Below are 19,978 nucleotides of genomic sequence, written 5' to 3'. Positions count from 1 at the left end.
TTGTCAATTATCTGTAAAGAGTGTTAAGGTTCAATCCTAACCATGGGCTCTGTCTGTAGTGAGTTTGTACGTTCTCCCTGTGACCATATGAGTCTTCTCTGGGTGCTCCGCTTTCCTCCTATATTACAAAGACGTGCTGGTTTGTAGGTTTATTGGCTTCCGTAAAAATTGTAAATAGTCCCTAGTTTGTTGGACAGACCTAGTGTACGGGTGATCGCTGGTCGGCGCGGACACAGTGGGCTAAAGGGCCTGGTTCCATGTTGTGTCTCCAAAATTAAACTAAAACTTTGCTTTTTTTTTTGTAAACCAGCATCTGCAGTTCCCTGTGTCTCTACTTATTATAATTGGTCTTTTGAGGAAATGAGCCCAAGTTCTTGTGAAATGTATTTGCGATGAGAGGTCTGAATACCTTGGGCCTAACAAGATCCATTACATATCGCTTACTTTTTGTTCTCTTTGCAAATATGAATTTTGTAATTGACCACATGATAACCACAAAAATAAATCAGATGTTTTGAATATTGTTGGTGGTTTTGTCTTCATGCACTGTTTTTTGTTTGGTTTATGTATATGTATCTATATGTATACACGTATTTGGACATATACAAATATGTATGTGAACATATATGTGTGTGTGTGGTATGTATACATTATTATATTAGATAATAAATGAGAAAAAGTTCATATATATAAACTTTATATATATATATAGTACACACACACATATATATATCAACATTATACTATATTTATATAATATTTATGTACACATGTACACATCGATAGTTTATTGCAATAAAACACCCACTGAAATGTCAACCACTGGTCCCTGCTGAGTTAGTTCATCTCATCTCGTGCAATAAGAGACAGGAAACAGACTTTCAGTCCTCAGGGCCATGGAAGAGGAAAGTAAATACTTTACAATCTGCTGATTTCTTTCTGTCACGTGAGACCAGAGTCAGCCACAAGTATTATCTTGCTTGAATTGTAGCCATTTAGTTTACTTTACTTCACAGATATAGCGCGGAAACAGGCCCTTTTGCCCACCAGGTCCGTGCCGACCAGCGATCCCCGCACACTAACACTATCCCACACACACTGGGGACAATTTACATTTACACCAAGCCAATTAGCCTACAAACCTCAGAAAACAAAGATCTTGGAGAAAACCCACGCGGAAGAATGTATAAACTCCGTACATACAGCATCCATGGTCAAGGTGGAACCCAGTTCTCTGGCGCCGTTAGGCAGCAACTCTGATGCTGCACCACTGTGCCGGCCAAAGACTAACATATTTCTCCTTTCATATTTTCTTCTGAAAGTGCAGAAATCTTTGGTTCTTGCCTCAATCAAGGACACAATTATACTTCCACATATGTTGACAGTTTCTTACCAGTTGCACATGAACAAATAGCGATTTAAATTTTGAGCTATGTCGAACAAAAGTTCACAACTTGGCTCCAGAACTTTCAAAACAAAATGCCTTTTTCAAATCCCTGGCCTATGTGATAATAACACAGTGTTCATACGTTATCTGATTGGTGTGCTTATGTTTAGTTTAGTTTAGTTTAGTTTAGAGAAACAGTGCAGAAACAGGCTCTTTGGCCCACCGAGTCCGCGCCGACCAGTGATCACCCCGTACACTAGCACTATCCTACACTCAAGGGACAATTTACAATTTTGCTGAAGCCTATTAACCTACAAACCTCTACGTCTTCGAGTGTGGGAGGAAACCGAAGCACCCGGAGAAAATCCACGTGGTCACAGGGAGAACGTACAAAATCCGTACGGACAGCACCTGTAGACAGGATCGAACCTGGGTCTCCGGCACTACAAAGCAGCAACTCTACCATTGTGCACCATGCTTCATAAGTGATAGGAGCAGAATTAGGCCATTTGACCCACTAATTCTATGCCACCATTCAATCTTAGCTGATCTATCATCTCCTCTTCGTAAAAACATGATCATTTTTTGTTGCTTTTAGGTTTGTGCCTGAATCCCCACGCTGGCTTTTGCACAAAGGACGGATACAGGAGGCTGAAGCAATAATCCAACACATGGCAAGGAAAAATGGCATCACTCCTCCACCTGTACTCTTCAATGATCTTGAGGTATCGACACATAATATTGCTTTAATTTTCCATTTGGTCATTGAGTACATTAATGCCTGTTTACTTGTTATGGTATTTGGTGACTGAGTGAATATTAAGGGTCAATCAATTTCTAAAATCTGGTTAAGTTTTGCTCTAAACATTTAACTTTAACCCAAACTTAATCTTAACTTGTAGTTTTATTTTGTGGAGTTGGTTCGAAACAAGCTGGGTATTAGTGGCAGATACACAGTTACATACAGTAGCTGCACGTAAGAATTTCAGTGTTCTATCTGGGACACATGACAATAAAACATGCTTGACTTGTTAATTAGATGGCTCACGAGAAGAACAGAGATTTATTCAGATCGAAGATAGACGCAAAGTGTTGGAGTAAGATACGAAATGCTTGGGTAATTCAGCGGGTGAGGCAGCATCTATGCAGCGAAGGGTCGGCAATTCCTTCTCTCCATAGATGCTGCCTCACCCGCTGAGTTACTCCAGCATTTTGTGTATACCTTCGATTTTACCAGCATCTGCAGTTCTTTCTTAAACAAGTGTTGGAGTAACTCAGCAGGTCAGGTAGCGTCTCTGGAGAAAAAGGATGGGTGACGTTTTGGGTCGATACCCTTCTTCAGACTGAAGGTAGGGGTGGGGGGAACTGGAGGAAGGCAAAGGTCGGAACAAATCAGGGCTTGCAATAGATGACCAAGGAAGGGTGGAACCCACAATTGCCCATTGTTGGCTGGGGAAGAGATGATAATGAAGGGATACAAGGTTAAGAACAGTGGAACTAGTAGGGCAACTGACGGGGAGGAAATGTGTAAGAAGGAACTGCAGATGATGGTTTAAACAGAAGATAGACACAAAAAGCTGGAGTAAGTCACCAGGACAGGCAGACTTACAGGCAGAGAAGGAATGGGTGATGTTCCAAAACGGAGTCTGAGGAAGACACAAAAAGCTGGAGTATTCACCGGGACAGGCAGCATCTCTGGAGAGAAGGAATGGGTGACGTTTCGGGTCGAGAGCCTTCTTTGTTGAAGAAGGGTCTCGACCCGAAACGATCTAAAGAAGGGTCTCGACCCAAAACGTCACCCATTCCTTCTCTCCAGAGATGCAGCCTGTCCCGCTGAGTTACTCCAGCTTTTTGCGTCAATCTTGTGGGGGTGGGAAAGAGGATATGCAGGGAGATACTTGTAATTAGAGAAATCTACTTTCAAACCGCTGGGTTGTAAGCTGCCCACGCGAAATATGAGGTACTGTTCCTCCAATTTGCATGTGGAGGAACCCCAGTACAGAAAGGTCAGTGTGGGAATGGGAAGGGGAGTTAAAATGTTGATTCAGGTCTTTGGATTTTGCTGCAAATATCAATATGGGAAACCTTCGCTTATGAGGCATTTTGTAGTCCAGTTTAACAAAGTCTACAAAAATGCTTAAGGTACACGGAGAATGGGGTGGGATGGAGGGTTGGTTGGGGGAATGTCTCTGATAGGGGAAAACCAGGGTGACCATGGGGGTAAGCTGTAAGTAAGGTCATTTGGTCAATGAGTGAATGGGAGCAGTTGGAGAGCGAGAACATGAACAAAATTATGTAGGAGCTGCAAGATGCGATTTGATGCAAAGTTGCGAATAGTGAAAGGCTTGGATAGAGTGGATGTGGAGAAGATGTTTCCACCAGTGGGAGAGTCTAGGACCAGAGGGCACAGCCTCAGAATTAAAGGATGTTCCTTTAGGAAGATGATGAGGAATTTCTTTAGTCAGAGAGTGGTGAATCTGTGCAATTCATTGCCACATAAGCCTGTGGGGGCCAAGTCAATGGATATTTTTAAGGCTGGGATAGATGGATTTACTATTTGTACAGGTATCAGGGGTTGTGGGGAGAAGGCAGGAGAATGTGGCAAGGAGGAAGAGATAAATCAGCCATGATTGAATGGCGGAGTAGACATGATGGGCCGAATGGCCTAATTCTGCTATTATCACTTATGAACTATGAAGATGCAGAACAGATTCAGCTGGGCATGGCTTCCACTTCCCAGGGAACATAGAAGAGGGAAATCTCCACAGCAGAAGACAAAGTGTTGGGGGGATATAGCAGACCTGGACACAGCTGTGGGAGAAAATGGACAGACTTGTCACCTCTATCCAACTTTGACCTGATCGTTCAATGGGCATGGACCTAAATGAGGAGATTCCTTTGTTGGTGCTTAGGTACATAGAAACATAGAAACATAGAAATTAGGTGCAGGAGTAGGCCATTCGGCCCTTCGAGCCTGCACCGCCATTCAATATGATCATGGCTGATCATCCAACTCAGTATCCCGTACCTGCCTTCTCTCCATACCCTCTGATCCCCTTAGCCACAAGGGCCACATCTAACTCCCTCTTAAATATAGCCAATGAACTGGCCTCGACTACCCTCTGTGGCAGGGAGTTCCAGAGATTCACCACTCTCTGTGTGAAAAAATTTGATTACACATTGCTTGTGTAGCTATCACTGGTATCAGCATGCTCCCGATACCATAGTTAGGATCACACACCACATACCTTTTAAATCAAAACTCAATAACCTTGCTGCCTCACAGTGCCAGAGATGCAAGTTCGATCCTGACCATGGGTGCTTGTCTGTACGGAGATGGCATGATCTCCCCGTGACCTTCGTGGGTTTCCCCCAGGATCTCCGGTTTCCTCCCACACTCCAAAGTAGTGCAGGTTTGTAGGTTAATTGGCTTTGGTCAAATTGTAATTTGTCCCCTGGTGTGTGAAGGATAGTGTTCGTGTGCAGGGATCGCTCATCTTCGCGGACTCTGTGGACCAAAGTGCCCGTTTCCGCGCAGTATCTCTAAAATAAACAAAATTTAATTCTTACATAATTTCCTTTAAATGATGAAATTCACAACATGACGTCATGTAAAGATAGTGTTTCGTCTCCTTATAACCCATGATAGCAGTGTTTTTATCAGCTGGGCCAGGATCAGAAGTGGACACAAAGTGCTGCAGTAACTCAGCGGGCCAGGCAGCATCTCTGGAGAACAGGCTGAGGTGGCAATTCAGGTTGTAATACTTCTTTAGGTTGATTGGAGCAGCAGGAATAAAGTTGAAAGAGTGGTGGGGGGGTAGGGGGGTGGGGGGGGGGATAAAGGCTGGCAAGTCATAGGTGGATGCAGGTGAGGGGATTGGGAGATTCAAAGGCAGATGGTTGGACAATGGCCGGAGATGAAAAGACAGCAAGTGTGAGATAGGGATAGAAGAGGCACGAAATGTGAATCCAGAGGAAGGAATACAGATGGAAGGGGATGGGGATGGGGGGAAAGGGATAAATGAGTGCACATCCAGTTGGGGCATGGGGAAGTGAGGGGCAAAGGCATGATAGGAGAGGGATTATATGTGTCGGTTGGTTACCTAAAGTTAGAGTATTCAATGTGCATACCAAAGATAGACACAAAATGCTGGAGTAACTCAGCAGGTCAGGCATCATTTCTGGAGAAAAGTCTGAAGAAGGGTTCCGACCCAAAACATCACCTATTCCTTTTCTCCAAAGATGCTGCCTGGCCTGCTGAGTTACTCCAGCATTTTGTGCTATCTTCAGTATAAATCGTCACGGTGGCACAGCGGTAGAGTTGCTGTCAGAGTTGCTTCAATCCTGACCACATAGAAACATAGAAAATAGGTGCAGGAGTAGGCCATTCGGCCCTTCGAGCCTGCACCTGCACTATGGGTGCTGTCTGTATAGAGTTTGTATGTTCTCCCCGTGACCTGCATGGGATTTCCCCAGGAGCTCCGGTTTCCTCCCACAATCCAAGGACGTATAATTTTGGAGGTTAATTAGCTTTGGTGTTAATGTAAATTGTCCCTAGTGTGAGTAGGATAGTGTAAGTGGGTGGGGATCTCTGGTAGGGGCGGACTCGGTGGGCTGAAGGGCCTGTTTCCGCACTGTATCTCTAAACCAAACTAAACTAAACTAAATCTGCAGTTCCTTCCTACACTCAATGTTCATACCGTTGTTTTGTAAGCTGCCCAAGCGGAACATAAGAATCGGAAATAATGTGATGTGGTCTGAAAAGCAATCTTCATTGGGGGTTGCATTCGCAGCTTGAACTGTGTCCTGGCATACCATCATTAAACTGGAAGTTTTACACCACTTACATTGTAAACCACTGTTTGCAGTCCAAGTTTAGCGTGCAGGTTAATGAATAAACAAAGTGAATCACACAGACCATCTGCACAGCTGCAAAATAACATTTGGTTTGGATTAATATGTATACTAATTCTGCAATTACATTATTAACTGTAATTGGGTATAATGCAGACGGAATACAACAGAATGTGAAGTAGTTGAAACCTCACTGTACAAGTCACTTGTAATTCAGAGCTGATCCTGAGACCAGAATCAGGATCCATTCAGAACTTATTGTGAATGTAAATGAGCCACAAGAGAGTTATACCACAAGCAAAATTGTGAGATCAACAATAAATGATGATTACCGAATAATGAAAGGCATGGATAGAATGGATGGGGAGAGGATGTCTCCACTAGTGGGAGAGTCTAGGTTCAGAGGCCATTGCCTCAGAATAAAAGGACATACGTTTAGAAAGGAGATGAGGAGGAATTCCTTTAGTCAGAGGGTGGTGATTCAGTGGAGTTCATTTCCACAGAAGGCTGTGGAGGCCAAGTCAATGGATATTTTTAATGCCGAGCTAGATAGATTAATGATTAGTATGGGTGTCAGGGGTTATGGAGAGAAGGCAGGAGAATGAGGTTAGGAGGGAGAGAAAGATCAGCTATGATTGAATGGTGGAGTAGACTTGATGGGCCGAAGGTTCTAATTCTGCTCCTATCACTTATGAACTTGCCCACACTGACCAACATGCCCCATCTATGATGATCCCACCTGCCTGCGTTTGACCCTTGTCACTCTAAACCTGTCCTATTCATGTAGCTGTCCAAATGTTTCATAAACGTTGTGATAGTACCTGCCTCAACGACCTGCTCTGGCAGCTCATTCCATGCACCCATCACCCTTTGTGTGAAAAGGTTACCCCTCGGGTTCAAATTAAATATTTCCCTCCTTGCCTTTAATCTATGACCTCTGGTTTTGAAGAGTGGAAACAAATTACTCCGATCTTTGTAAATTCTACCATTTGATTATTGGAGATTCTTTCTTCTCATGCTCCCATCAGGCAGAAGATACCGATGTTTGAAACCAGACTCAAGAACAACTTCTTCCCTCTGTTATCAGGCTTCTGAACATAAGCACTGAACAAAGCACTGTTTTAAGTTCAAAGATAGACACAAAATGCTGGAGTAACCCAGCGGGACATCTCTGGAACGAAGGAATGGGTGACGTTTCGTGTCAAGACCTTTCTTCAGACTGGAGTCAGGGGAAAGGGAAATGAGAGATATAATCGCACCAGCTTCTCGTTCTCACCTAGCAAACAGCTAACAATGGCCTGTTTCCTTTATCATCGTTACCTTTTTGCATATTTTCATTCATTTGTTCTATATTTCTCTACATCACTGTCTATATCTCTCGTGTTCCGAAACGTCACCCATTCCTTCTCTCCAGAGATGCTGCCTGATACGCTGAGTTACTCCAGCATTTTGTTTCTACCTGTTCCATAAGCTATTGGACTTTGTCTCTGGAACTGATGCACTAATGCTGAGAACTATATTTTGTACTCTGTATTTTTCCCTTTGCTCGACCTATGGTACTTGAGTTTGGCTTGATAGTATTTATGTGTAGTATTATCTGATTTGATTGGATAGCATGCAAAACAAAGCTTTTTACTCTAGCTCAGTACAAGTGGAAATAATAAATCTAAACCTATCTCAGAAGAACGAATGTGTAGGAATACAATACAATACAATACAATTCAATTTATTGTCATTTGGACCCCTTGAGGTCCAAACGAAATGTCGTTTCTGCAGCCATACTTTACAAAACAAAAAGACCCGAGACACAACACAGTTTACACAAACATCCATCACATCGTTGTGATGGAAGGCAAAAAAAACTTATCTCTCCACTGCACTCTCCCCCCCGATGTCAGAGTCAGAGTCAAAGTCAAAGCCCCCGGCTGGCGATGGCGATTGTCCCGCGGCCATTAAAGCCGCGCCGGGTGATGCAATGTCGCGCACCGGGTCTTGGTGTTGGAGCCCCGGCGTGCGCTCGCAGAGTCCCGCGGCCATTCCAAGCCGCGCGGGGCGGTGCTGTAAGGCCCCGCTCAGGTGCTCTTCAACCCCGCAACTCGGGCGGGAGAAGTCGCCGTTGCGGAAGCCCCGAAAAGCGGTCTCCCAGCAGGGACCCGCGGGCTCCCGGCGTTGCCGTCCGCCAAACCCGCAGTTGCAGCCTCCGAATCTCTGGAGGTCGGGTGGCAGCAGCGTCCACCACAGCTCCACCCGCTCCGGACTCGGCCAGCCCCGTGACGGTGAGCAGTCGGCAGCTCCGCAGCTGGAACCCCAGGTCGTTCCTGTTGGAGGCCGCTCCACGTTGCAGCCCCAACGACAACGGAGACCCGACAAAGAAAGGTCGGGTCTCCCGTGCAGGGGAAAGATTTTAAAGTTACCCCCACCCCACCCCCACCCCCACACACACATACCCCAACAAAAAAAATAACAAAAACTACATAAAAACGAGACAAAAAATAATAAAACACAGACGGACTGCAGAGGCCGCTGCTGACGAGAGTCGCGCCGCCCAATGAAAAGAAACGGCAGATGCTGGTTGGAACCGAAGATAGTCACAAAAAACTGTAGTAACTCAGCGGGATGGGTAACTTCTCTGGAGAGAAGAAATGGGTGACGTTTCAGTCGAGACCCTTCTTCAGACTGGTTAGGGATAAGGGAAACGAGAGATATAGGCGATGATGTAGAGAGATAAAGAACAATGAATGAAAGATATACAAAAAAGTAACAATAATAAAGGAAACAGGCTATTTTAGCAGTTTGTTGGGTGAAAACGAGAAGCTAGTGATACGGGTGGGGGAGGGATAGAGAGAGAGCAAATGCTGCGGTACCTGAAATTCGAGCAATCAAATTCATATCACTGGGCTGTAAGCTGCCCAAGCGAATTATGAGATGCTGTTCCCTCAATTTGCGTTTAGCCTCACTCCGATAATGGAGAAGAATTTTACTTCGGAGTCACGTGAGTGACTACGTGAAGACCCCGCCAGTACGCATGCGTGTCATATCGTCTATCGCATTGCGTTGCGACTGGCAGGGTGTACGTGATTCTCCTGCCAGCAACAGACCTGAGGTAAGTTTTTTAAAAACTTTTGAGGCTTAGATCTTCTTGCAGGAACCTCTACTTAGAGGTCCTGCTAAAAGTCCGGGGCGAAGTCGGGACGGAGGGGAGACCCCAGTCACGAACTTCAGGGAACCTCGGTCACGGGGAATCCCGCCCACGGACCTAGGCGCTCGGAAGACGCCTTGCGGAATGCGGGTAGCGAGCGACGGTGAATTCACCTTTGAGCCGCTGGTGGTAGAACCAGCGGCTTCATATTGGTGGACAACCGCTCCGGAGACCTTGGAATACAGGAAGCGGACGGCGGTGGATTTGCCTTCGAGCCGCTGGCAGTAAAACCAGCGGCTTCATATTGGTGCTGGGGGCACCTGAACAACCGCTCCGGAGACCGTGGAATACGGGTAGCGAGCGACGGTGAATTCACCTTCGAGCCGCTGGCATTGGAGCCAGCGGCTTCATATTGGTGACGGGGGCACCTGGAGAACGCTGCACAGACTGCGGGATGCGACGAGCGGACGGCGGTAAGTCGCCTACTGAGCCGCTGGCAGTAAAACCAGCGGCTTCATATACACCCCCCCCCCTGACTTTGTAAATCGCGGCTATCCCTTTTATAGGGACCGCGGGGATATCCCGGCTGCAGTTACTGCGGGGATACCCAGATCGGTGGGGAGGGGGGAGGCCCCGACTGGAGAACATCACGGAGAAGCCCTGCTATAAGGGACCGCGGAGAAAAAGCTCGGGGGAGAAACAACCCGCAATGGAAGCCTTTCTACAAGGACCACAGAGGGAACCCCAGCTGTAACAAACTACGACCACGAGACCAGGCTCGGGAGGACCGTTGCCCCGCAGCAGAAGGTTTTAAAAAGGACATGCAGGTAAATTCCTTACTCGAAGGTCGTTTTGTGCTATTTTGTGAGAATATGTTACAGGAATGGACCGCATCCAGACTGACTGCGGAGGACAGCAGAATTGCGGGCAGTCAGAGCAGTCAGCGCAGTCAGCAACGGTTGACTGCACCTGGATCGCTATTGATCAGCAGTCTCCGACCTGGCACCTGCACAGTTGGAATCGACAACAGACTGGTGGGAAGGACAAGCAGAAGTCGGACAAGCCGAAGACTTGGACGAGTCAGGCTGTGAAGACTCACCGCCGGCAGGAGCAACTGTGATCGCATATCCCGCATGGATCGGTTGATGGAGCAGAAGCTCCAATGTGACATGCTCCGGTATATGGAGTCTAGTCACCATGGGGTCCCAGGATGCCCATGGCAGCACCTTGAGGGCTGCATAATGCATCTCCCTCGACAGAGGGGAGCATTAGGAGTCACTTCTGGGCTGACTCTGAAGACCGGGGTTTGGCTGAAGATACAACAAGTGTGCAGGGGGTGCAGGAACAACACTACCAGCAGCAGGAGCTTGACGAGTGGCCGTCGGGTTCAGGAAGGCCACTTCATCACGCAAGACCTCACATCTTCGAAGGCAGCACCCCTACGCACCCACCAGCAAACCACGATGAACTGAAGCTGGTGAAAGCTTGAAGGCCGTACAACCAGGACAAAGGTCTTTTTAGGCCACAACCCAGAACGGCCTTCCTGGAAGATGCGCCAACCCCATACTCGAGCTCCTCTACCTCCCAGGAGCAGGTGCAAAATCATGCACACATGTTTGAGGCAGCTCCTGGGTCGGGTTGCATAAGTCCTCCCATTCGGATAAAGGTATGGAACCACATCGATGATGTCTCCTGTCACGGATACAAGTTGGTAATATTAAACTGGTTTGAATATTTACACTGGTTTGGGATAACATAAGATTAGTTTATACTGCACACAGGTATGGTTGGAGTTGTCTTTCAAGGCAGGCTCACAAGAATGGGATGTGGACTGATCATTGTCAACAGCCTCAACCCGCATGTGTAGTATAGACTTTTCTAAATAACTTCCATGTGATCATTTCCGCTCACAGGGTTGAAGATATTTGAAATTTAACTGGATGACGCAACGATACACTCACAGGCGTTGCAAAATGTGCTAACTCTAGTTTCCAGATTATTTACCAAAACACTACTATCAGTGCTTCAACTGCACAGAGCTAACAAATAAGTGGCATGGCCAATCTGGATGATATTGAACATACTGTATTTTACTAAATTAGCCTTATCAGCAACATAGCTATATTTGAGAAATTGGTTCTCACCCGTTCAGTTAAATTTTGAATTAAGTTGATACCAACTGAAACTATTGATTATTGGGATACAATCATCCATTTATTTGTCTTGGATCAGCTCTAAGACAAAAAATTAGACCTCTGCTATTTTTAGCTGAAACTATCAAAGTCATAATGATGGACAGCTTTGCTCCACTAAAACCTCTTATCCGTAAATCTTCAGTCATTTCCAAACTGATGCTATTGCCCAAAGATGGGTAATTTACTAATACCATCTCTAGTTACGGAGGCAGATGGGATTAGCATGAGTTATCAAGTGTTCAGTCATGGTATCAACTGCCAATGGACACCAGGTGCATTCTGTGCATTAAAGGGTGTGTGGTATATGTTAATCACAAAGGTACAATCAAATCAAAGTATCCGGTGATAGTTTACCAAACCGCATTTAGCACTGGTGTATTATTATGCAAAATCAATGACAACACAGGATGAATGTGTGATCACAAAGTATTTAATGACATTGTGGATCGATGGAACACTAACTATTGAGATGCTTGCATCCAGGCTCAATCAACAGTGAACGAGGCATATAGTGGCGAAGGGTGCATTCTCGCTACACTAGGAAGGAATGTTCTTTTATGTCTTCCTCCATTTGGCCTCAATAGACGGGTCTTGCAAAATTCAGCAAGATTCCCGCTTCCGGGTTTTCATAGTGCCTGCCTGGGTTATGTACCTATGGCTCCCGCTGAGGTGAAGAATGAGCATAAAACCTTACATAGTTATTTCCGGATAAAAAAGATGCTGGTTCAGTTGTGATGTTGAAACCATCCTCTGCATGATATAATCAATTCATAGACTTACAGACTCTGAGAGATCGTTCCTGCGGCTCGGGTTGTCAAACCATAAGCATTAGGAGTGCTCACTACAGATTGCAGGGATAGCACCAAATAGCAGCAATCTGCATAGGAGATGGGAAGCATTGTTTATGCTTCCTTACGTTTAACTCGGCACGGATGACTGACACATTAAAATTCAGTTTTATGGGATTATAACATTAAGTTAATATTCCATTACTGTGCTTGAAGTACCTCCTCATCATTTGGCTGCTGAGAACATAAACCACTCTGTCCGGTCTCACCCTCTGACATCTAGAATATGAAGGTATCGTCAACTTAAAACCTCCCAGGCCTAGGGACGCAGAGAGATGGGTTGTTAACATTGTACTACGTCACTTCACCGATGGGCACCAGCAACATCCCTGTCCATGCTCATACTCACGTACTAGTGATTATGCCATGGCGCTGAGTACAGCGCTATGGGTCCAGTCATTGCTACACTGGATAGGATGATCATATCTGCAGGCTATAATAACATGTTTTGTTTATGATTAGTCAAGCAGATTAGACAGGGACACAAGACCAAACTAGATGTTGCATATCCCATGGACCTTGGGTTGCGTGTGATCACGCATCTACACCAGTATGTCAAGGTTCCCAAGAGCCTTATAGACTCTGACAGCAATATTGTTAGTTACATAAAATCTTGTTAGAAGGAATCACTACGAACCTTCTCCAGATGGTTATATGGGTCTGGCATATACAGGAGTGTACATTGACATTGAGTCTCATTCCACCAGGACCGCTATACCTCAGCAGCAGGGATGGACCACATCCTAGCGGTTGCAGGATGGTCAAACTATTGATCTGTCCAAATATTCAGAATAAACCTATTGCCAGATCAGGGGTATTGCCAACTCTATGTTAGGACTGGTTCATACTTCCTCCAGGTTGAGGGAGGTTACTATTGCCACTATTATTCATTAATAGCATCAACATGTCTATATCTATGTCATGTCTGAATGCATTCTTAATGTTCACTCACCATTGGCCTACTGATGCAGTGTATGACGCCTGGACTCGTTTCCACGGCGTGAAATCACAGAGCTTTAAAATCTTCACGTAGTCACTCACGTGACTCCGAAGTAAAATAGTAAGATTAAACGAGAACTTACCAGTTTGAAGTTTGATCTTTATTTTATGAGGAGTAACGTTGAGGGATTACGTGCCCTCCACGCCCACCCTCGATCATAAAGTTCAACTGGTATCCTATTTCTCTAATCTTACTATGTTCAGTTCATTTACTGTTGTCTGTGATTTCACACCGCTGCTTTGAAGATTGACACGCATGCGTACTGGCGGGGTCTTCACGTAATCCCTCAACGTTACTCCTCATAAAATAAAGATCAAACTTCAAACTGGTAAGTTCTCGTTTAATCTTACTATTAATATTGTTTGGCATTGAGAGTGGCACAGTGGTCCAGATGGTAGAACCGCTGCCTCACAGCACCAGAGACCCGGGTTCAATCCTGACCTTGGGTACTGCCTGTGTGGAGTTTGCACATTCTCCCTGTGACTGTGCGTGTTTCCTCCGAATGCCTCGATTTCCTCCCAAAGTGTGGGTTTGTATGTTAATAGGCTGATGTAAACATTGCTTCTGATGTGTAGGGAGTGGATGAGAAAGTGGGATAAGATAGAATTAGTTCAATAGTTCATTCTTGTCACATGTACTGAGGCACAGTGAAATTATTTACTGTATTTATAGTTCAGTAAAGTATTACTGTACATAAACACAATCTTAGATTAAGTACAACGTGTATACAAATAGTCCATTCAGTCAATATGCAAGAGTCGCCGGGTTTTGGCCCCATTTTCAGAGTGAAGCTGGCCATAAAAGGCCCATTGTTGTAGAAACATGGAAAAATAGGTGCAGGAATAGGCCATTTGGCCCTTCAAGACAGCACCGCCATTCAATATGATCATAGCTGATCATCCAAAAACAGTACCTCGTTCCTGCTTTTTCCCCATATTCCTTGACTCTGTAGCCCTAAGTCCCGCCATCCCGGAAATTAACCTGGACTCCCTCAATAGCAATAATGTACCTTCCTCAAAGTAGGAAACCAAAATTGCACCCAACACTCCGAGTGCGGTCTCACCAGGGCCCTAGCGATGTTGCAGGATCGGTCTGGTGAAGTGAGGTTGTAGGCATTCTCCACCATTCTGTGCCACTGCAGGCCGCGAATGGTCCGCGCAAACGGTCCCTTGGAGCAGCTCCCAATGGTCGCCTTCGACTCAGTGGGTCAATGGTACTGTTTCCATACTGTACTTCTAAACATCTATCTATCTATCTATCTTCTATATTACTAAAAGTCTGTTCTTGACCGGTTTTGGCCATCTGTTCTGCGATTTCCGAGAGAACGCCACCACCTACGGCCGTCATTTTTGGCCACCTTGCTCAGCGCCCCCCTCCGCCGCATGTGTGCCGAGGATTTTTCCCGTCGATTAAAAATGACAGAGATATTAATGTTTTTACAAAATTCCCCATTCTCTCTGCTGCCCCCGCTGGCGGCAGGGGGGAGGGACTATAAAACCAGGAAGTGGTGTGCCTCACTCACTCTTCAAGATGGAGGAAGGCAGAGGGTCACATTTCTCTGAGCTGTGAATAACACTGAACACATGTCTACTCAAATGTAAGTGCCCTTAGTGGTTCTAAAATGCTTGCAGAATGTGTCTATTGGTTCTAAAGCTTGCAAAAAAAGATGTCTATTGGTTCTAAAGCTTGCAAAAAGTGTCTCTATTGGTTCTAAAGCTTGCAAAAAATGTCTATTAGTTCTAAAGCTTGCAAAAAGTGTCTCTATTAGTTCTAAAGCTTGCAAAAAGTGTCTCTATTGGTTCTAAAGCTTGCAAAAAGTGTCTCTATTGGTTCTAAGCTTGCAAAAATATGTCTAGGTTCTAAAGCTGGCAAAAATATGTCTATTGGTTCTAAAGCTGGCAAAAAAATGTCTATTGGTTCTAAAGCTTGCAAAAAAAATGTCTATTGGTTCTAAAATGATTCATACTAGCGCTCCAGAAAGCCCCCCCCCGGTTGGCTTGGCTTGGGTGTGTCTTGAAATTGAAAGGCACTACTTACTGCAAATGGTGGCATGAAGTTGAAAGGCACTACTTACTGAAAATGGTGGCTTGGGAGCTTTGGCTTGAGGTTGAAAGGCACTATTACTGCAAATGGTGGCTTGGTTGCTTTGGCTTGAAGTTGAAAGGCACTACTTACTGCAAATGGTGGCTTGGGTGTGGCTTGAAGTTGAAAGACACCACTTACTGCAAATGGTGGCTTGGGAGCTTTGAAGTTGAAAGGCACTACTTACTGCAAATGATGGCTTGGGTGTGGCTTGAAGTTGAAAGACACCACTTACTGCAAATTATGGGTTTGGTGTGGCTTGAGTGTGGCTTGAAGTTGAAAGACACCACTTACTGCAAATGGTGGCATGAAGTTGAAAGGCACTACTTACTGCAAATGGTGGATTGGTTGCTTTGGCTTGAAGTTGAAAGGCACTACTTACTGCAAATGGTGGCTTGGGTGTGGCTTGAAGTTGAAAGGAACTACTTACTGCAAATGGGGGGGCGTGGGTGCATTGGCTAGAAGTTGAAAGGCACTACTTACTGCAAATTGTGGCTTGAAGTTGAAAGGCACTACTTACTGCAAATGGTGGCATGAGGTTGAAAGACACTACTTACTGCAAATGGTGGCTTGGGTGTTTTGACTTGAAGTTGAAAGCACTACCTACTGCAAATGGTGGCTTGGGAGCTTTGGTTTTAAGTTGAAAGGCACTATTACTGCACATGGTGGCTTGGTTGCTTTGGCTTGAAGTTGAAAGGCACTACTTACTGCAAATGGTGGCTTGGGTGTGGCTTGAAGTTGAAAGACACCACTTACTGCAAATGATGGCTTGGGTGTGGCTTGAAGTTGAAAGACACCACTTACTGCAAATGGTGGCATGAAGTTGAAAGGCACTACTTACTGCAAATGGTGGCTTGGGAGCTTTGGCTTGAAGTTGAAAGGCACTATTACTGCAACTGGTGGCTTGGTTGCTTTGGTTTGAAGTTGAAAGGCACTACTTACTGCAAATGGTGGCTTGGTTGCTTTGGCTTGAAGTTGAAAGGCACTACTTACTGCAAATGGTGGCTTCGGAGCTTTGACTTGAAGTTGAAAGGCACTACTTCCTGCAAATGAGTATAGAAGTTGTGATGTAATGTTAAAATTGTACAAGGCATTGGTGAGGCCAATTCTGGAGTATGGTGTACAATTTTGGTCACCTAATTATAGGAAGGATGTCAACAAAATAGAGAGAGTACAGAGGAGATTTACTAGAATGTTGCCTGGGTTTCAGCAACTAAGTTACAGAGAAAGGTTGAACAAGTTAGGGCTTTATTCTTTGGAGCGCAGAAGGTTAAGGGGGGACTTGATAGAGCTCATTAAAATGATGAGAGGGATAGACAGAGTTGACGTGGATAAGCTTTTCCCACTGAGAGTAGGGAAGATTCAAACAAGGGGACATGACTTGAGAATTAAGGGACAGAAGTTTAGGGGTAACATGAGGGGGAACTTCTTTACTCGGAGAGTGGTGGCTGTGTGGAATGAGCTTCCAGTGAAGGTGGTGGAGGCAGGTTCGTTTTTATCATTTAAAAATAAATTGGATAGTTATATGGACGGGAAAGGAATGGAGGGTTATGGTCTGAGCGCAGGTATATGGGACTAGGGGAGAATACGTGTTCGGCACTGACTAGAAGGGTCGAGATGGCCTGTTTCCGTGCTGTAATTGTTATATGGTTATATATGATGGCTTGGGTGTGGCTTGAAGTTGAAATACACTACTTACTGCAAATGGGGGGCGTGGGTGCATTGGCTTGAAGTTGAAAGGCACTACTTACTGCAAATTGTGGCTTGAAGTTGAAAGACACCACTTACTGCAAATGATGGCATGAAGTTGATAGACACTACTTACTGCAAATGGTGGCTTGGGAGCTTTGACTTGAAGTTGAAAGGCACTACTTACTGCAAATGGTGGCTTGGGTGCTTTGGCTTGAAGTTAAAAGGCACTACTGTAAATGCACTTCCTGTTTGCACTGTATATTGATTTTTGATAAAACGCTACCACTTACGGCTGTGATTTTTGGCCATTTTACTCAGTCCCCCTCCGCTGAGCAGATGCAGAGAATTCTTCCCATCAATGAAAAATAAAAGTGTTATTAGTTTTTTTTTAAATGTTGAGAATCTCTCTCCTGTCAATCACTCCATGAAAGCCACACCTTTTCCGGTGGGGGGGGGGGGAGGGGTTCTAAAACCCGGAAATGTGGATGTAGCTCAGTCTCTGCAAGATGGAGGGAGAGGTCACGACTCGCTGTCTTTAGTGGCTTTGCACCCTACTTCAAATGGTATGAAACTGCACTTGAATTTGGTGGCCTTGCATCCTGCTAGAAGTGGTAAGTAACTGCATTTTAATTTGGTGGCCTTATACCCTGCTTGAAAAAGAATTTCAAGGATTAGCCGTGAGTCAACTACCAGCCCACCAGCCGTGAGTGAGTGAGTTGCCAGCACAACAGGCTTGATTGACTGAGACGCCAGCCCAAGAATCCATTGGCGCACAATTTGCATACTAGCCCTCTGGAAACCAGTCCCTTCAGCCCACAACACCCATACTAGCGCTCCAGAAAGCCCCCCCCAACTGGCCACCAATATTAGAATTGGTGGAGAGGTGGAATATTGCTTTGGATGACCAGCCCTCCTGTGTGATGCTGGGACCCAACGGGTCCCACTTAGTCTAGTATATTACTAAAACTCTCATCTTGACCACTTCCTGTCTGCGTTGTAATTAAATTTGCACAAAAACGATCCCCCATAGCGCTATGATTTTTCGCCACCTTACTCACCATTCTCCTCTGCTACAAATCAAATAAGTTTTGTTCTGATCGGTGAAATAGTACAAAAGTTATAAAGGTTTTGAAGGTTCCCCCTCCCCCACACCCCCCTCCCCCACACCCCCCCTACCCCACACCCCCCTCCCCCACACCCCCATCCCTCACACCCAACACTCCCCCACACACCCCCTCCCCCACATATATCCATCCCACACCCCCCTCACCCACAACCCCCTCCACCACACACCCCCACAACCCCCCTCCCCACACACACCCCCTGCCCCCCCCCCCCCTCCCCTACACACACCCCCCTCCTCCCCCACACCCCCCCCCTCCCCCTCCCCTGGGTCCCACTTAGTTAACATTAACACTGAATCTCATTTCCTTTCAGCTGGAAGAGATGAAGGCTAAAAGTGTAATATCTCATACAATAATACACTTGGTGAAAACCAGTAATATCCGAGCCATCACAATTATCAACTTCCTTGTGTGGTGAGTATGAAAGAGGAGAGGCTTTTAAAAAAAATTTGATCAAGTAAATTGGGACTTTCTATCTTATCTTTAAAGAATGTAGCATTAAAAGCTCAGTTAGCACCCAGAAAGTATGATTATGTATGCAAAAAAACACTGCTTTCAGTTCTCAAATTAAAATAACGTACCTTTAGAAAGGAGATAAGGAGGAATTTCTTTAGTCAGAATGTGGTGATTCTGTGGAATTCATTGCCTCAGACGGCTTTGGGATACATTTAAGGCAAAGATTGACAGATACTTGATTACTACGGGTATCAAGGGATATGGGGAGAAGGCAGAAGAATGGGGTTGAGAGAGAAAGATAGATCAGCCATGGTGGATTAGACTCTTGTGTATTATAATGTTGTAGGATGATTCTATCAATTGAGTACTACGGCCTATCTTTGAGCACACCAAACCTCAACGGCAATGCCTATTTGAACTGCTTCTTCTCTGCTGCCATTGAAGTTCCAGCCTACACAGCTGCCTGGCTCCTTCTCCAGAGACTTGGCCGCAGGTTCAGCCTTTCAGGAGCACTTTTTCTTGGAGGCGGTGTTCTTTTCTTCATCCGGCTTGTACCATCAGGTAAGTTATTATACCGCATCTATAATTATAATTTCAGACAGCATGCCTTTTATGTAATACTAGACCAAGTGCAGACCCGTTGGGTCTGCTCCCCCAACGCAAGGTTCCACCACTCGCCCATTTCCCCCAACGCAATATTGCACCACTCACGCATAGCCCCCAACTGCGCAGGCGTGACTCATTTCTCCTCATCCCCCAGCACTCCCTCCTCCTCCTCTTCACCCTCTTCAATCCCTAGAGAGGGAGGGGAGGTGGGGAGGATGGGGTGGTAGAGAGCGAGGGGTGGTAGAGAGGGAGGGGGGTAGAGAGGGAAGGGGTGTAGAGAGGGAGGGGGGCAGAGAGGGAGGAGGGTAGAGAGGGAGGGGGAAAATAGGGAGGGGGTAGAGAGGGTGGGGAGTAGAGAAGGGAGGTAGAGGGATGGGGAGAGAGGTAGAGGGGCTAGTATCTTTGCTCCAAAGACGTACGAGTTTGTAGGTTAATTGGCTTGGTAAAATTGTAAATTATGCGTGGTGTGTGTGATAGTGCAAGTATGCGGGAATCGCTGGTCGGCACGGACTCCGTGGGCCAAAGGGCCTGTTTCCGCGCCATGTCTCTCAACTATAAACTAAACTAAACTAAATAGTTTTGTCTACCTTAAACA

At 45.6% G+C, this 19,978-nt stretch overlaps 1 protein-coding gene across 1 annotated transcript in view; it reads left to right on the top strand.

Annotated features, from left to right (window-relative positions):
* Window positions 1-19,978, top strand: part of LOC116978250 (solute carrier family 22 member 5-like) — a 50,581-nt gene that overhangs the window by 25,942 nt on the left and 4,661 nt on the right. The window contains exons 5-7 of the mRNA XM_033029251.1: window positions 1,986-2,112; window positions 18,635-18,735; window positions 19,124-19,338. Of these exons, the coding sequence (XP_032885142.1) occupies window positions 1,986-2,112; window positions 18,635-18,735; window positions 19,124-19,338 (443 nt within the window). The remainder of the gene's footprint in view (window positions 1-1,985; window positions 2,113-18,634; window positions 18,736-19,123; window positions 19,339-19,978) is intronic.

Source organism: Amblyraja radiata, chromosome 11 (assembly GCF_010909765.2).
Source record: "Amblyraja radiata isolate CabotCenter1 chromosome 11, sAmbRad1.1.pri, whole genome shotgun sequence".
Lineage (NCBI taxonomy): Eukaryota > Metazoa > Chordata > Chondrichthyes > Rajiformes > Rajidae > Amblyraja > Amblyraja radiata.
The sequence above is the reverse complement of the archived record's forward strand: the minus strand, read 5'-3'. Positions and strand labels throughout refer to the sequence as shown.